We start from the raw sequence: 17,952 nt of genomic DNA on the forward strand, positions 1-17,952 counted from the left end.
GATTTATATTGCGCCCCTTTTGTATATTAGAGGCTATCAAACGATTGGATGCTTGTTTAAAATATCGCCCGACAGAAAATCCCCTAGCTGTGCGGGAATATCGATGGAAAGTCATACAACAGCGTCAGGAAAGTCGTGCGCTTCAATTGCTTGACAATAGCGTGAATGTTGAGAAACCAAAGTCTCTTGTGTCTTCGCATTTCAATCAAGGACTTGTTCTATAAGCCCGGCTTTTGTGCCACTTTTGTACTAATCAAACGAAAAATAGAGATGCTCCAACACAATACAACGAAACAAAACACTCCCAGCGAGCATCGCGTTTCCGGCGATCTCCAAGCCTGGGCTTTCTCGTAATCGATACTATCCAATCCGCTGCAAGGAAACTCTAACCAAAAATGATATTCTTCAACTTCTCCTTCTCACCACTCTCCTCGCACATCCCACGGAACACACCGCCCTCCTTGTCCCAAAGCTCCTTCGGTGAGCCGAACTCGGCGACCGAGCCGTCGCTGAGCACCAAGATGCGGTCAAAGTCAGCAATCGTGCTAAGACGGTGGGCAATGACGATAAGCGTTGAGTCGTTGAACTCCTCGCGAATGGATCGTTGAATGAGCGCATCAGTGTTCATGTCGACAGCAGAGGTGGCCTCATCGAGGACCATGACCTTGGGACGAGAGACGATGGCGCGAGCAAGGCAGAGGAGTTGACGCTGGCCCTGGGAAAGGTTGCCGCCACCTTCGGATATGGCCGAGTTGAGGTTGCGGAAGACGTTGACGTTCTTGGCTCCGTTTAGCGAGGGCGTGGCGCTGCTGGAGGGCTCGCCAGGGGTGGAGGGTGACGAGTCGACAAGGTGCACGCGCTGAAGAGAGTCGCGCAGTTCAACATCGGTCTGGTTATCGAATGGATCCAGGTTGGACCGGACGGTGCCGGAGAAAAGAACGGGGTCCTGAATTTTGTTAGTCTCTGTGTCTTAGAAGAGTCAAGTCTATCTTACCTGAGGAATGATGGCCAATCGGGATCGAAGGTCGTGAAGCCTGATCTTGGAAATGTCCACGCCATCGACATGAATGCTTCCGGATTTGGCCTCCAAGAAACGGAACAGCGCCAAGGTCAAGGACGACTTTCCAGCTCCGGTACGACCAACTACGCCAATTCTCTCGTTTTGCTTGACGCTGAAGGTAAGACCCTTCAACACGGGTGACAAGTCCTCCGCGTAGCTCACGACAAGATCCTTGACCTCCACGCGACCCTCAGTTGGCCAGGTCGCAGGGGGCTCGACACCGCCTTGGTCTTCGGTCTTGAGGTCGGAGTACTCAACCACACGCTCGGCTGCGTTCATGTCGAGCTCAATGTTGGCGTAGTGTCGAATGGACCATACGATAGCCTGAGAGAACTCCAACGCGAAGGAGAGAGTGAAACCGGCGAGCGAGGCACTCATGTACGGGCTGCCAAGAACAACAAGACCGACAGCAGTGGAGAAGAGAGCGCCGATGAGAGACATGCGCCAGCCCATCCATCGGTTGAACAGCCACAAGTACCACGATGCCATCCCGTAGTCATCCAGCCTCGTGTACATGGCGTCAACGTAAGTCTGCGCCTTGTCAGCTCCACGAATAGTCATCATACCAGTCAGAGTGGAACCGAAAAGATCAAAGATGGGGGACTTGACGGTACTCTCAAGTCGCTTCGCGGGTCTGGCGCCGGCCAGATAGCGCCTGCCGATCCAAATGGCAATGGACAGAAGCACAACAGCCAAGGGAATGATCATGGGAGAGACCGAGAACGCCGTAATGCAAATTCCAATGACGCTGAGAATGGCACCGAAAACACCAGAAAGATCCATGCCGAGTCTGTTGTCAATGACGTTAAAGTCGGCAGTGAAACGGTTGAGAATGCGGCCGGTGGGGACGGTATCGAGCCATCGCAGCGGTGTGCGGAGAACAGTCCTAGTGATACCCTTGAACATGCTCTGACTGGCCTTGTAGCTCATACAGAAGAAGTAGAAGAAGCGACCGGTTCCCAGGATGGCAGAGAAGGCGGAAATTCCGACGTAGATACCCAGGTAGAAGTAGAAATCGTCATTCTCGGATTGGATGCGGGCGAATCCTGAAGGCGCAGCGTGCGGGGCATGGAGGGAACTGTCTTGGAGGGTGTAGGCATAAGCATGCTGGTGCACAGTCGCAAGTGTGTTGAGGCTTTGCTCTTCGTAGTGACCGGTCCAAAGACGCAACCACCAGGAACGGGCGATGACGACGCCCTGGTAGAGAGCAAAGAGGAAGAAACCAAAGCCCCACCAAGGCCAGCCGCCACTCTGGCTAAGATAGGCGGCGTAGACATGCTTCTTGATGGCACCCTGCTCGCGAGCTTCGTCTTCGACAAATTGCCGGGTAGCCTTTGAGGGGATCTTCTTAAGGACTCCGCCATCGCCGTTGAGTTCAGCAACCTCGGGCGCATCGACGTCAGATGCGTCCTCCGAGTTGACGGCCGTGGCAGCTTCCTCATCAGCGATCTCCTGGGCAGACTGCTCGTGACTCTTGATCAACTGCAGCGTTCCATCTTCATCCAGATCAGACTTGAAGCCAGAGTGTTGAACGGTTCCGTCTCCAAGCTCAACGATGAACTTGGTCTTTGGCTCGACAAGAGCGACATGGTGTGTGACAAGAATACGAGTGCGTCCCTTGCAGAGCTCGCCGGTCAAACATTTCTCGTAGATGTGGCGACCGACGTGGGCGTCAACCGCGCTGAAGATATCGTCCAAAACAAGAATGCCGGCGCGGGAGTAGATGGCTCTAGCCAGGGTAAGTCGCCACTTCTGACCACCACTGAGGTTGATGCCGTTCGCTCCCAATTCGGTCTTATCTCCATCCGAAAGCATTTCCAGATCCTTCCTCAGGGCGCATGCATCAATAGTCTTGTTGTACCGTTCCTCGTCCAAGGGAAGCCCGAAGAGAATATTCTTCTTCAGGGTGGCATTCTCAATCCAGGGGATCTGACCAACAAAAGAGATGCTCTCAGGGATGATCCAGTTGTCGCGGTTGGCCTTGTCGTCGTGGCGCTCTTTCAGGGAAGGGGGCTTGGGTGCGTAAATTGCGCCAGACAGAAGATCAGATTCGCCCAACAGAGCCGCCAGGATCAAACTCTTTCCGGTACCCGTCTTGCCAGAAATGACAGACAGCTCCCCGGCAGGGAAAGTAACGTCGACGTTTCGCAGGATGAAGCGATCCTCGTCCTTGGTCTCCTCATCAACCGGCCATGCGATTGAAGCGTTCTCAAAGGCAACATCGGGACCATTAGTGACGGTCTGGGTCTTTTCGGGTCCGTTGAGGTAGTCCTGCATTCGCTTGATGGAAACATTCGCATCGATGACATCCGTTATAAGCTCGGGAATGACAGCCAAGGTAACCTCGAGATTCTTGAAGACACCAATACTGACAAAGGCGACCGAGGGAATAAGGTTGCCGTTGATCAAGGCGTAGACTGCGAGTGAGACGGCGGCCAAGGCGATGGGGCTGGTGATCCACATGCCAAAGAGCACAGTGTCACCCTTGAACACTTGCCAGATAGCACCGAGCTCCTTCTCACGCATATCGAGGATTCGCTTTTCCCACTGAGGTTCCAGCGCGGAGAACTTGATTTGCCGCATGCCGACGAGCGCCTCGTTGACAACAGCGAGCTTCTGGTCTCTGATCTTCATCAGCTTGTCTTGCGCCCTCGAATAAATCTTGGCGTAAGTAAAGTTGATGGGGAGGAGAACAGCCCAGGCCAAAAGACCGGCGCCCAGAGGTCCCCATCCAAGCAAGTAAACGAGGAACCAAATGGCAACCGCCAGCTTCGCCGTACTACTGGGGAAGAGGAATTGGAAGGCAGCAAAGTCGGAAACGCGCTTGGCATCGACACCGATCAAATTGATAATGGCCTGGCGGGACTTGAGAACGCTGTCATCTTCGGCATCCTCGTCGTCGTCCTTCTTGTCCTTCTTGTCATCACCATTGGCCTCGCCGTCCTTGGACTCTTCGTCGGTCTTGGAGGCTGCCTTCACGTTCTTGCGGCGCATGGACTTCTCAAAAATAAGGGCCGAGAGGGCGCCACGGAGAGGAATGCACAATTCCGCCCAGGAGAGCCAAAACATACAGGCTTCAACCCAGGCATCAGCAAGAATGGCCAATCCGAGCCAAAAGACCAAGATCCAGACGTCCGCGGAGAGCGGCTCGCCCGGGCGCCTCTTCTCCAAGGCAGTAAGAATCTGCAGGGTAACGAACGAAGGAGCCATGCTCAAAAATGACTTAGACAGAGCAATGGTCCATTGAACGGCCAGAGGCACGCGGTACGCCCAAATGATGGACCACCAAAGATTCCCGCCCTCCTTGAAGTTGTACCCTTTCCATGTCTTAGCCGAGTCGCCAGAACGCGTCCAGTGGTCCGGCTTGGGAAGATCGTCGACTTCGAGGTCGCCCTTTTTGGTGGCGTCGTCGAGCAAGCCATTGCACCAGCCCCAAGTGTAGCGGCTGTATGCGCTAACGGTAGCCAGGCGATCAACTACTTTGCCGTCGAAGAAAACGTCCGGCCTCCTGGGGAGAAAGAGGCCGGTCACAGTAAGAGCCACAGAAGCGACCAGACCACCAATCTTGAGACCGAAAGACACCGGGTTGCTCTCCAAGAGATGACCGAAAACTTCCGTGTTTTGCAAGACCTGGACGGCGGAGAAGACGAGGCCGGAGAACCAGATCAGCAATCCGAGGTTGTAGGCGTGAACCGAGTCGTTAGATGCGGCGAGAGAGACGGATTGCAGGGCGAGCAGAGCCCAAATACCGGTGGAAAGCCATTCTGCTATGAACAGCTTGTCGTAATGGCCGGTGTGGAGCGAGAGGGTAGCTAATGTGGAGTTGGCGACGGAGAGAGCAAGTCCAGCAAAGGCGAATAAGTTGATAAAAGTCTTGGGCCAGCGGTTCGAAAACGCTGCAGAGGCCTCAGGGGTGCTTTTTCCGTCCTTGTCCTCGTAAAAGTGATCCTTAGGCTTGCGGGAACGAAGTTGGAAACCTGTGAGGGCCGGAACCGAAGTAAGAGCAACGAGGCCCAAAGCAGCTCCGACCTCAATTAACAGGAGCGTCTCATCTTGCATGTTGACTCCCACGAGGAGGTTTGGGACCGCCGGGAGTTGTCTCCAGAAGTATTGTCGAGAGACGAAGGCAGAGATGTGCGCCGTCTGTTGGGTGAGGGACGTTGAAAGGTTTTTAAGAATGGTGGCGGTCGGAAGGCAACCTCGTCAATTGCGCAAGAGAAGACTGGAAACGGGCGAGAGGTCCACAGTGAAGTCGGGGTGGTTTGTAAGCGCTTGCCGGTGAGGGCGACTTCCCATTCGGCAAAGCCCCGTTTAGTGAGGTGTGGTGCGGTGTTGATGAAGCTAAGGTAACCCCGGGAAAGAGGTCCACGAAGCTATCGGCCGGTTGGGTCTTCCTGGATTGCACCGGACGGCGAGCCGCTGCTGGAAACACGAACTGATTCCACGTTTCACCGTGTCCCGACCGGTAAAGGTCGAGGTTGTCAAGTCTGAAGAGCAGGTGCTTGAAATCGAATGCACCTGCACCCAGCACGCGTCGGAAATAAGATCGCAGCGGAGAGGCACCGTTGACAGGCCGTGGGGGGGTGGTTGGTCGCTGCGTTCGGTTTGGTGGGCGCCGAGACGGAGCCGGTGGCGTCGCGGCAAGGTTCGTTTCGTGACGTGACTGACTGACTGACGTCTGTCCTGTGTTTCTGTTTCTGTCTCTTCCTTGTTGTTGTCGACGTTGTCCGTTGTTGCGAGCACTTTTGCCTCTGTACTTGCAGTCGGGGACGGGACGGCGGGCAAGCCAAGCTTCGATCAGAAAGCGATGGCACACCGGGGAAGGTGACGATGGGGCGAATGGGAAGCAAGGACAAGCCAAGCCAAGCCAAGATCAAGACTTAGATCGGACTACAGAGGTCAAGTCAAGCCTTTCCTAGGCCTAGCTAGCTAATTGTAATAATAAGGTACGCAAAGTAACCGTTTGAATCACCAGATCCAGGCAGGTCCAAGGAAGGAACAGCAGCAAACGGCGCCTGAGGTTTGGAGAGAAGGAAGGAATCAGGAATCAACCAGCAAGAGGAGCCGCTTACCACCAATTCATTATATCTCCCAGAGATGGAAGTAGCGGCTGACACCATTGGTGAATCACTTTTACTCTTACTCTTTTTTTCTTCTACCCCCGCGCAGCTATCGCATCCCGTCGCCGTCAACTCGCTCGCGTTCGTGGTTCTTTTTTTTTCTTTCCTGTCATGGGCCACACCCCCCCGTCTTGCTCACTCCATCCCATCCCATCCCATCCCATCCCATGCCAATCCACATCCACATCCACATATTCCCATGTCCCTTTTCTGCTTCTTTTGCTGCTGACCGGGATCATTTCTGCACTCGATCCCTCCCCCCCCGTCCCGCCATCTGACGCCTCTTGCCCGCGCTTCTCCCCCCACTGCGGTGCCTGGAACTTTTCAATTCAGATCTGCCCTGGCGCGCGCGCCGTGCTTCACGAGCTCAATCTGCATCAACCTGCCTGCCGCGCTTTTGCAGATGGACATACCTACCCAACGACGATGGCGTTATCATGACTTGTAAGCTGTTGTAACACTGTGGCCTAGCAGGCACCGAGGCTGCTACCTGCATGTGTTGACGATGACGTTGGCCAGGTCGATGGCTGTTGACATGGCTGACCTAGGTTCCCATCGCTCAAGGGCGTCCATGATCACAAACCACAATGACGCTTCGAGCACGGTGGTTGGTCCGCGGCCGCCGTTTGACTCATCGGCGGAAACAGATTATCGATGGAAAAAATGCCAAACAGGCAATGGAGGGTGGCAGGTGGGTTTGCGGCTTGGCAGAAGTTCCTCAGGACCCTGGAGGCAGGGAGCACCGCCATTCTACACTACGAATCTCTAGGACCAGTACGAACTACCCTACGACTACGTTCCGTCAACTGCCAGACAAAAGTACGAAGGAGTCAGACGGCTGGTATCCGTACAGACGGCGGCGGGGGCAAGGTTGCAACCTGCGTTCGCGCTTGTATGCTGGAACGGTGCCGCCGCCCGCCTGTTAGTGCATTAGCCTGAATGCAGTCATCCTGCACTAACATGGTGCTAATGCCACCTGCAACATGCCTCCACCCTCCACCTCCTCCGGCGTCAATCTGCCCCCCCTTCGACCCATCCGCTTCCGACTTGCCGGGTAGTTATCCTGGCATGAACATGCCGTCCAGCGGTCTTGATGGGTGCGTCCTGCAGTGCTTTCTTGCGGCCTACCGACGGATGGGACACCAATACCAGGCAGAGGTCTAATTGCGTATCTTGTGCAGAGTACACCAGGTTGACGAGTTTCGAGAAGACTCAGTCCTGGCTCCATGACAGGGCCCGGAATGAATTCGTCACGATCCTCGGGGGTCTGGATCGTGACGAATTCATTCCGAGACGAGGAGAAGACTCATTCATGTCTGGAATAGGCAGGTCAGAAACGTTGGTTATCCGGCCCCGTCCAACTTGGAACCTCCCACATTCAAAATTTGCGGAACACGGGTCCTAGGCCTCATGGGTAGCCCCAAAACTGCGCCGCAGGCACATCACCGAGAAGAAGGGCGGTCAGCCTAGCAAATCACGGCCGGTGGATCTTCGCCCGGCCGGCGAGTCGAGTCGTGTGATGGGTCCCGCCATCCCGCCGCTTTTTTCGCTCGTGCATTCCCGCTCTTTGCTGACGCCGCTCGGAATGCCGTTTTCTCCTAGCGGTTGGTAATAGCTCGCTCTTTATGCAGCCCTTGTTTCGAGCTGTCTTGTTACCTAGCTCAAGTAACTCTCGGGGCGTACAGAGCACAACTGATGCCTGGCTCTTCACTACCCGTACAGGACCACACCACGAATGCGAGCAGACCTCTCAGAGACTCGCTGTAGAAGAGAGCGAAATGTCCAGACGTCTGTCGTCTCGCGATTGCTGGAAACCATGGGTCACTTCTCATTCACCTTGGACCTTACCTTACCCTCGAGCACCTGCCCAAAGGGTTCCCATTCCATCAGGCAGCCGCTGACACACCATCTCGCTTCGCGCACTTGCAATGCAACTTGGAGGCACGCGCCTTGGAGTTTGTACTCGAACGGTGTCCCGTTATCTATTAGCCCTGAGAGAGATCAAATCTCACCGTGCTGCATGGATGGCCACATGGGCTGATGCCTCCCAATGAGGCCCTCCCCGGTGTCCGTGTTGGTCGACGCAGCCAAGAAGCTTGGCCATCTCTACCCGCTGGGTCTGACGTTTGAGTCTGGAGTCTAGTCCAACTTCTCGTTTCAATTGCTTTACACCACTTCTATCTTGTTATTGGACTGGTAAGAATTATTAATCTCATCCGCTGACTATCGTCTGCGGCAAGGGAACACCTCAGACGCAGCCACAGAAATCTCGATCTGTGAAGGCAGCCGTTTCGACGCAGCCATGCATTCAAATCGTGGTGTTCAACTCAAGGCTACAACCGACCTCGTCCTAGCATTCTTCGGTATGTGGGTGACTTCAAATCAACATCTCATGTTTCGAAACATGCCGCCGTCAACAACATAAGACGGGCCATCAGTTTGCCCATCCACTTTTTCTGCGACTCGACTCATCTAACGGGCAGCAGATCGAATCGTCGCCGTGAAGCGACACAGTCACAAAGCCTCGTGAACATGAAGTCGGACAGAGCAAGCAGCCTACTTCTTACACCCCCGGAGATGATCTTCGTAAGCCAATGGAAGCACAGGCGAGGAGTCACCGCAGACAAATTGGAGAGCGGCATTGAGTTGCCGACGTGGTGTAACAACTACGAATGAGGCTCCTCTGGCCCTGCGATTGGCTTGCGAGGGAGATGCATAAAGTCGCCTTGTTCACCGCCAACGTCAGGAAAATAACGACGAGATTTTGCTTACCTGTGTTCAGAGATTGTGCAATGGTCAATCTCCACCCGAGTTTCAGTCTTTGGCGTCGTTCTGAGTCTTCAAGACTACGATAAATGGTTGTAGCGAAACTGGCCTCACAGCCGAGAAGGACTTAAGAGTCATCACGGGGCAATCAGGAAGGTGCAGATGTTTGAGTTGACTCAGGTGAGGGATCAAGATTAGCTCCTCACGCTTAGAAGCGATACCCGCGGATGAGTGACGGAGCCGAGAAGAACTGGAGGTCAGGCCGGGTTCTCGTCCGACTCTGGCCAATTTGCAAGCTCTTGCTAATACCACGATTTTGCACAAGAAGGCCGCCCGCAAACCTTCTTCTGTAGCAGAGAGCAAATCGGCTGTCGCGTTGCGGTTCAATGATGTGCCCTGGCGACAGTGAAACAAGGCTGGTCGGATGCCTTGAACCAGAATGGACCGGGCCGTCGCTTTGGCTGCGGCTGCAGCAACCTTTCCTCGGTTTGGGTTGCTGTGCTGCTGATGCTCAGCGCATACCTTTTTGTGTCTTTGGTGCATGTCGCAGGTAAGGTGAGGCGGCCCAACAGTGAAGTTTAGAGACATCTGCAGAAGAACTGTGCCATTGAGTTTTGCAAAGTATGGTGTTGCAAGACCGTCTCTTACACTGCTGGTAGTCGACGCTGAAACGCGTCTTTCGTCCTGAGAGGGGCAGAGTAAACACTGTGATGTGAATGCTCCAGAGGCCAAGTGGAGCAGAGATGGAAGGAATGGGGCGGAAGTGTGGATTTCAGTGTGCAGCAATTTGCATTAGCCGGGCCTTTATTGGCGCGGGAGGGGGTCGTTGGTCAGCCCTGTAGCAACCACATCTGACGCTGAGGTGGTGTTGGATGCAGCGTGGGTAAATCTGAGGCGCTCGTTTTTGCCCGCAAACATCCCTTGCCTCTCTCAGGCCGGGTTGTCGATGGATGCGATGAATTACAATTATGGTGGATGGGAAACTCAATGATGGAAGAAAGATGGGAATCTCCCTTGAGTGAACAGACCGAAACAAAACGCAAGAAACAACCGGCAACTGTACCGAACACGGTTACGCCGAGCCCAGCAGAGAGCAAGCACAAAGGGGGGAGAGAGAGATGAGAGACAAACCATCTGATGACATGGAACCCGACCGTCCATCCCATGATACCTTATTGTGACTGCTACTCGATACTCTCGTCGTCTCTTGTTCTGGTTTTCTCAGGTAGAAAGTGCATACGTTTCGACGTGTTGCGCCCACTGCCTCAAGCGCGCCGATAGTTGCGTCGATCATTTTGGAGGCCGGGGTTTTTTGGTTTGATGGGTAGTGTTTTACCTGTTTCTATTCCGCCGAGATGACAGCAGAAAAAACCTAGCAAGGTGCTCAGGTATCGAGTAAGGTAAGGTAGCCTATGCAGTGGCCCTTCTGTCAGTTTTAGTGGACAGTGATAAGGCTGCATGCAGCTCTCATCTCATCCGCCAGCCACAAATGACAAGACACAGAAAACTTGAGAGTTGAGGATTGCTACACTCTACGGATGGATACCTGCGAAGGAAAGGTCTAGTAGTATAGGTAATTAGAGCAAAGAGTGACAGGAGGAAGCAAGTAAAAATAATAGCAATATTGGGCTGAGAGGTAAGTCATTAAGGTTAGCGGGCTGGTAGAGGTCGGGCTGCAGCCAATGGCACGAAGCTCGGTGAGCAAAACAGCGGGCTGACCGTCCCCCCGTCCGAGCTCCATGATTGGCCAGAGGCGCGTTGATTGCGGCTTCATGTCCAGCACCTTCCCTGTCCTGCTCCGCTGCCTTGGCTGCTGCTACAGGCTCCTCACCTCAGCTAAGACGCTGCCGACGCTGGGCGCTGCATTCATTGCTGCAGTGTAGCGGCGGGCGGTTGGGTTACCGTAGGTTGGCGACACTGTCCCGTCGCGCCTCAGCTCAGTAGGTGCGTTAAACCGTCGTCTGAGCTCCTGCCAAACCTCCCGGTCCACGGCCACGTCCAAACCAAAGCGAACCACCTCAGAATCAAACTCCACCCGATGCGGGAACGACCTTTCATCCATTATTAGTCTCCCTCGTGACAATTTCCCTTTAGCCCTTTCTCTCGAATTCATTTTCCAACTCTTCCCCCCCTTCTGCTTCCTCTCCCTTTGTCCAAACCACCCATCGTCCAACCATTCAACACGCTTGGTGGTATAAACGCCGGCCGTCTTGTCCAACATCAACCCATCGATCCCCACGGCCAACCAACGAAGCGAACCAACCTCCCGCTGCTGCTGCTACTACTACTTCTGCACCTCGAAGCTGCTCCAGCCAGCCCCGATCCCCCTTCCACCCCCCAAGCTGCTGCAGATGCTCAGGAAGCAAGCTTGAACGTCCTTCGCCTGCCCACCCCTCATCCGACGCGGACGCTGCAGACTCGCTGCACGAAGCTTCCCGACTCGAATCGTCGATCCAAGCTCCTGCCGGTAAAACTTCCTCTTCGGTAACAACCCATCTCCAACACACGTGCCCTCCCCGCCGCCGCGATACCATCGTACGAGTCGACCGCGCAGACACCAACCTGCCTCTCCCGATCCTGCACATGTCTGTCAGCAATCGACCGCACGCGCATTCACGATGAAGAGCACGCCTCTAATCATCAATTGGCATGACCAGAATGCCCCCGTCTACTCGGCCCATTTCGAGCCGCAAGGGAAGGGCCGGCTAGCCACGGCTGGAGGAGACAACAACGTGAGAGTACGTCGGATTTTGATACCCGCATTCGTGCCCCCGAGGCTGACGCTTCACACAGCTCTGGAAGGTCGAGAGTGATGGAGAGGATCGCAAGGTCGAATACCTGTCAACCCTGAGCAAGCACACCCAGGCTGTCAATGTCGTCCGATGGGCCCCAAAAGGTACGATCACTAACGGCGCGGCGCTGCACTCCGGCAATAGCTGACCTTGCATTCACCAGGTGATATTCTTGCCTCTGCTGGCGACGACGGAAATGTGATCCTCTGGGTCCAGTCCGAGCACAGCGGCCCTGCCTTTGGCAACGAGGGCCTCGAAGACAAGGAGACGTGGCGCACGAAGCACATGTGTCGATCTAGCGGATCCGAGATATACGACCTCGCCTGGTCGCCCGACAGTCAATTCTTCATTATTGGAAGCATGGACAACATTGCTCGCATCTACAATGCCACTAGCGGTACCTCAATCTCTCACACGAGAACCCTTGCGCACACGGTTGCTGACCCAAGCAGGTACCCTCGTTCGTCAGATCGCAGAGCATAGCCACTACGTCCAGGGCGTCGCGTGGGATCCTCTCAACGAGTACATTGCAACCCAATCGTCCGACCGATCCGTTCACATCTACTCCCTGAAGACGAAGGACGGCCAGCACACCCTGAGTGGTTCTCACGACGACAAGCCTTCTAAGATTGCGAGCCACAACAAGAGCGATCTGCCGCCCAGGCGCATATCCTCTAGCAGCCCTGCACCCCCAGACTTTGGTAGATCCTACCTCTCCGTCGAGGCGGCAGTGGGCTCCCCGGTCCCTTCAGCTCCTGGAACCCCGACCTCGATAGCTCTCCCGATGAACCCGCCGAGCGTGATTAGCCACAGCAGACGCTCGTCCTTCTCGTCGAGGCGCTCGCCCTCTCCGGCCCCGTCTATGCCTCTACCCGCTGTGATGCCGATTGAGCCTTCACCGAGCACGAAGCCGCATCCCTCGGGTGGCCTTGGCCCTCTAGGCACGAAGAACGCGCTCCTCTATGCCAACGAGACACTTTCGTCCTTCTTCAGGCGCCTGACTTTCACCCCTGACGGAAGCCTCCTACTCACCCCAGCTGGTCAATATCAGACTCAACATCCTTCAGAAGGCAATGCAAAGCCGACATACGAGGTCACCAACACGGTGTACATCTATACTAGAGGTGGCATCAACAAGGCGCCCATTGCCCACTTGCCTGGTCACAAGAAGCCTTCGGTCGTGGTCAAGTGCTCGCCCGTGTTCTATACTCTGCGGACGTCCCCGCCTGTTACCAAACACATCACCATCGATACGTCGTCCTCAGAGGAACCTATCCCGGCGCTCCCGGAGCCGGTCTCGAAGCCAGCGGCGGCCACTTCCGTGATGGAACCACCTCCACCCCCGACTTCAGTTCCCGACTCGTCAACGCCAACGAGCAAACCCGAGACCGGCGCTTCCACCCCCGGCCCCAAGGCAGCGTTCGCATTGCCGTACCGCATGATCTATGCCGTTGCAACCCAAGACTCTGTGCTCTTGTACGATTCTCAGCAGCAGACCCCAATCTGCATCGTCAGCAACCTGCACTGCGCTACATTCACTGATCTCGCATGGTACGTGTGCATGATGACTTAATACTATGATATGCTAACAATTATGTAGGTCGAGCGATGGATTGACGCTCCTGGTATCTTCCTCGGACGGCTTCTGCTCCACGCTCTCATTCGCGCCAGGCGAGCTTGGACAGGCTTACCAAGGGGATCTGCCGACACCCAAAAACCCTACTGTGCCGGGTGCCACACCTGCGACAACCTCATCCAGCCAGGGCACCCCCATCCCGACCCCGTCGTCAGTGTTCGCCCCGCCCTCCCCCTACCGCAATGGATCGGGCCATCATCATCGGAACTCAACGAGTTCCTTCACTGCTCCGTCGCCGCCTCCAGCCGGCTTCGTCAGCCAGAGGCCCCAGTCGCCTGCACGATCGAACTCTACTTCATCTGTAGCGACTCAGTCATCGCAAGTGGTGACTAACCCGAACCTCATCGTCGGCAGCGTTCCAGGCATCGCCGTGGCCAACTCTACCAAGGTCACTGGCGTGCCCATTACGACACCACCCGAGACCCCTCGGACTAATGCTGCTGTCCCAGCCACCAGCTCGACAGCAGCTGGAACAGCGTCCAGCGTGACACCTGCGAGTGGGACAAAGCGAGAAGCCAGTGAAGGGGACAAGGAAGAGGGCACTGAGCCCAAGAAGAGACGGATCGCGCCGACACTTGTGGAGCAGAAGCCTTGATGGGCATTCACATATTCAGTGCGTCTGGACCGCGACAGGTACAATGAATCATGGAGAAAAGCGTTGCTTGGATGCGGAACATGAAATTAAGGCGAACAATGCCAGCTTTGATGAGGAGCAAAGAAGGCCTCGGTTGAGGCAGAAGTAAAGGGCATTGTGAAATTAACACTCGCGAACGGATTTGTTTGCATGGCATGGCGTTGCTAGGGTATAACAAGGACGGAAGCAAAAGGTTTCTCGTCAAGGAAATGATGTGCCGCGTCGATAGATTTCCTTTTCAATTCCAATATTTACTCAGTAGTGAAGTGTAAATGATGGGTGACTAAGCTCACTCTAGAGCCAATCAATTGCAATTATGAGCGAGAGCCAAAGCAATGGGTGCACACTCATGCATCCTCCTGAGCACTCAGTGAAGCATTGAATGAGAATCATCTCATCTGAAACATAAGACTGAGCTCTCGGTCAATTTTCCTCTCACATCACCACCAAAACGGTCATTCCAGCCTCATGGACACATGGCCACCGCCAAAAGCCCGGCCAAGAGGCTTCACAGCCCGGACCTCATCCCGAATCCATTCATAAAGAAGAAGAATCTAGAGTGGTCATTGGAGTTGCCCCAGACGCAGTCCCCGAACACGAAACCTGAGCAGGCCGACCAGGGGAGAAGCCCTCCCGCAGAAGCACCTTCTCCTCCATCTGGCCCATCGCTCTCCGCGGCCCTTGAATCCGGCGCCGCCTCCCATCCGGACCCAGCCTCGCATTTCTTCACACACCTCGCCGCGCATGTGCTCTCACCCTACCCGGCCGGCACACCACACCTCCCCCCAGCAACGGCGCAGCGGGCGCTTTACGAAAGCAACGCGGGCTCCGCGAAGGGGGCGCATTTCGTGGTGCACCAGCACGACCACCCGGTCGCAGGGACGCACTACGACCTGCGGCTGCAGATCAACGAGACGAGCAGCGTGAGCTGGGCGGTGATGTACGGGCTGCCTGGGGACGCGAACTCGCGGCGGTTGAATAGGAACGCGACGGAGACGCGGGTGCATTGTTTGTGGAACCATGTGGTCGAGACGGGGAGCTGGCATACGGGGAGTTTGGTTGTTTGGGACTGTGGGAGGTATGAGGTGCTGGAGAGGGGGCGGCCAGGGCCGGGGGATGATCCGGCGTCTGGCGGGGAGGAGGAAGAAGAGGAAGGGGAGGGGGAGAGTGGTGGTGGGATGACGGAGCAGGAGAAGTTGGCGAGGGCGTTTGGGAAGAGGAAGATTCTGGTGAGGTTGCATGGGCAGCGGCTTCCGAGGGGATATGTGTTGAATTTGAGGCTGACCAAGGGGGAGGATTTTGAGGGGAGGAGGAGGAGTGAGGGGTTGCTTGGGCGGCCGGCGAGGAAGAGGCGGCGGAGGGGCGGGCCGGGGAGGGGGAAGGTTGTGGTTGAGACCAGTTCCGAGGGTGAGGATGAGGATGAGGATGAAGATGGGGGCGGTGTTGTGCCGGACCATGGGGTGGAAGATGGGGATGGGGAGAAGGAGTTGACGGGCGTTGAGAGGGAACTGAGGGAGCTGGAGGACGAGGGGGTGAGGATGACGAACGCGTATCAGGGGGCTGAGAACAGCGTGGGCAGCGTGTATCAGAGGAGGTGGTACTTGTCGCTTGACCGGGAGGCGAGCGGGTTTGTGAAGAGGCGGGGCAAGTGGGTAAGGAAGCATGATGACGAGGAAGATGAGGATGAGGGGAGATTGAGATATCCTTTTTACGTGAGAGGGGTTGAAGTTGAGAGGAGCGTTGTGACGGGGCGGCTTGGGAGTGAGGTTTTGAAGGACGAGGGGGTTGTTGGGTTTGTGAGGAGGAACGGGTGGAAACCTGTCTTGAATTAAGAGTCCATAGACCATCAACAGAGCACCATTATATAGTTGTACATATACAGATATAAGCCTGAATTCAGCCAGGTATTCATCATCTGATACGTATCGTCGAATGACCCTGATCTTGCATCGTGTACGCAAACGCCTGCTCCTCCAACATGCGCAAATACTCCCCCGCCAACCTCCACCTACCCCCGAGCTTCACTAGACACTGCTTGATGACAGCTACGGCCTCCTCGCACTCAGCGGAGCCCTCCTCGCGCACAAGCCACGCGAGGGTATTCGCCGCGCCGTACAGCGCGTCCAGGATTAGCGGACTGATCACGCCAATGTCCGTACTGTCACCCTTCTTCCCGTCCTCGATCGACGCTGCCAGGAGCAGCAGCTCACGCGCCAGGTCGGCGATGTCGCCGCTCAGCCGGCGGATGCCCTCGACGGCGTGGATCTGCTGCGTCGTCTCGTCCGGGGTGCGGATGCGGCCGGTGGGGGTGGCTGGGCAGCAGTAGAAGTCGTAGAGGAGGATGGCGCTCGAGAGGAGGACGCAGCGGGGCGCGAGGTAGGGCAGGTCTGAGGGCAGGGAGGCGAGGGCGGTGGTTAGGGCTTCGGAGAGGGATGCGGCGTCGGGGATGGGTGGCTCGCGGCTGCGGACGTGGGTGAGGACTTTTGCGGTGAGGAGGGCGCAGCGGCAGAGGGTTGGGAAGGGGGATGTTGGCGGGGAGGGGGCCGGGGAGGAGATGGTGTGGTGGACTGCGCGGTCGACGCGGCCTTGGTCCTGGGGTAGCAGTCAGTACGTGGAATTAAGTTAAGGAAAAAGTGAAGTCTTACCCAAGCCTCGTCGTCGGCGGGTAGGGTCTCGTTCTCGGCGGGGTCTGGCGAGAGGTAGCGCTTCTTGTTGCCGATGCAGATGAAGCGGTCGAGGATGAGGATCGCCCACCACGTCCGCTTGCGTTCTTCCAGCTCGGTCCAGGTCGTCTACGTTGACATTAGCTCTGCTGAAGCATTGTGGTGTAAAAGGGACTCATACCGGCGAGCTGAGGAGCAGGTTCCCTTCTTGAAAGGTCGGCAGGCCGAGGAAATCGGCGTACCGCACACACGAGCCGGCGGTGATCCACGCGGCTGGGTATATCCCGTGCGCGTACTCGAAGTGGGCGATCAGCAGCATGGACTGCAGGGCCATGAGCGAGGTCGCGCCGCCGTTTTCCAGCAGCGACATGAAGCGCTTGGCGACGCGGTAGAGCGGCATCCGGGCGGCGGGCATGTTGCTGTCCGGTTCGGGGTGCGTCGTCATGAGCTTCATGGCGAGGAAGAGCATGGCGAGGTCGGGCCCGCCTTGGCTGAGGGCGACGCCCATGTTCATGCGCTTCTTGGAGACGATGGGGAGCCAGGGGTGGACTGTGGTGAAGTATGTTGCGATGGAGAACTGGACTGACGTGCCGTCGCCCAGGTGTTGGAGGACTTCCTGCGATGGTGTTAGAGAGATAGGGGTCCAGGGAGGGAGAAGAGGACGCACGGCAGGAACTTCGATAAAAGGTTTGGGGACTGGCTGATTTAGCCATTCGTACGTTGCCATGTCGAGGAAGACGTCTGGCGGGAACTGGGAGGCCGTCTGTTGTTCCCAAAGCGGCTCCACGGCAGGGTATGCCGGCGAGTCGTTGTTGATGCTCGGTCCCGAGGCGGAGGGGTCCGACACGGGACTTGGGCCGGAGCTGGTAGCCACCCCGCCAACACCGCCGGACGCGCCGCCGCCATTGTCGTTGATACGGCCCTCAAGCTCGGCGAGTCTCTGCTGCAGCGCCGCAAAGTCGTCCGCCGTGGGGGCAGCCTGAGCGGACTCGACGTAGTCGCAGCGGCGCTCCATGCGGGTGCACAGCCCGCAGGCCGGCAACGCCTTGTCGCATTTGCGCTTCTGTCGTTTGCAGCTGCCACAGGCTTGCGGGGCTTTGGAGTCGGAGGGGTAGCGGTCCCGCGGGGTCAAGAAGAGAGTTGACATCTTGGTAGTGTGTTCATGGTGAACTTGATGGTGGGGGCTTCTAGTTGGGAGATTTTGGGAATGGGAGTGAGGGTCGTAGGGCTGATGAACGGACACTTTAGGGGTTGGTGCTAACGCTTTAGGCATTGGGTGTT

At 56.3% G+C, this 17,952-nt stretch overlaps 4 protein-coding genes across 4 annotated transcripts; 2 read left to right on the forward strand and 2 right to left on the reverse strand.

Moving 5' to 3' along the window:
- Positions 1-385: 385 nt before the first annotated feature.
- On the reverse strand, positions 386-5,119 carry YBT1-0 (ATP-dependent bile acid permease; the record flags this gene model as incomplete). The annotated part of the gene is made up of 2 exons (XM_036642760.1): positions 386-946; positions 995-5,119. The coding sequence occupies 2 exons, from the start codon at positions 5,117-5,119 to the stop codon at positions 386-388; spliced, it is 4,686 nt and encodes a 1,561-aa protein (XP_036491937.1).
- A 6,445-nt stretch (positions 5,120-11,564) lies between these two features.
- Positions 11,565-13,969, forward strand: CGCS363_v010912 (putative WD repeat-containing protein; the record flags this gene model as incomplete). The annotated part of the gene is made up of 5 exons (XM_036642761.1): positions 11,565-11,684; positions 11,740-11,842; positions 11,902-12,135; positions 12,191-13,289; positions 13,339-13,969. 5 exons carry the CDS (start codon positions 11,565-11,567, stop codon positions 13,967-13,969), a joined length of 2,187 nt encoding a protein of 728 aa, XP_036491635.1.
- A 515-nt stretch (positions 13,970-14,484) lies between these two features.
- On the forward strand, positions 14,485-15,840 carry CGCS363_v010913 (uncharacterized protein; the record flags this gene model as incomplete). The annotated part of the gene is made up of 1 exon (XM_036642762.1): positions 14,485-15,840. One exon carries the CDS (start codon positions 14,485-14,487, stop codon positions 15,838-15,840), a length of 1,356 nt encoding a protein of 451 aa, XP_036491938.1.
- Positions 15,841-15,919: 79 nt separating this feature from the next.
- CGCS363_v010914 (Transcription factor BOA15) lies at positions 15,920-17,818 on the reverse strand (the record flags this gene model as incomplete). Its single annotated transcript, XM_036642763.1, has 4 exons — positions 15,920-16,600; positions 16,654-16,800; positions 16,853-17,287; positions 17,339-17,818. 4 exons carry the CDS (start codon positions 17,816-17,818, stop codon positions 15,920-15,922), a joined length of 1,743 nt encoding a protein of 580 aa, XP_036492320.1.
- Between the last annotated feature and the right edge of the window lie 134 nt (positions 17,819-17,952).

Source organism: Colletotrichum siamense, assembly GCF_013390195.1.
Source record: "Colletotrichum siamense strain Cg363 chromosome Unknown KSG_Cg363_contig07, whole genome shotgun sequence".
Lineage (NCBI taxonomy): Eukaryota > Fungi > Ascomycota > Sordariomycetes > Glomerellales > Glomerellaceae > Colletotrichum > Colletotrichum siamense.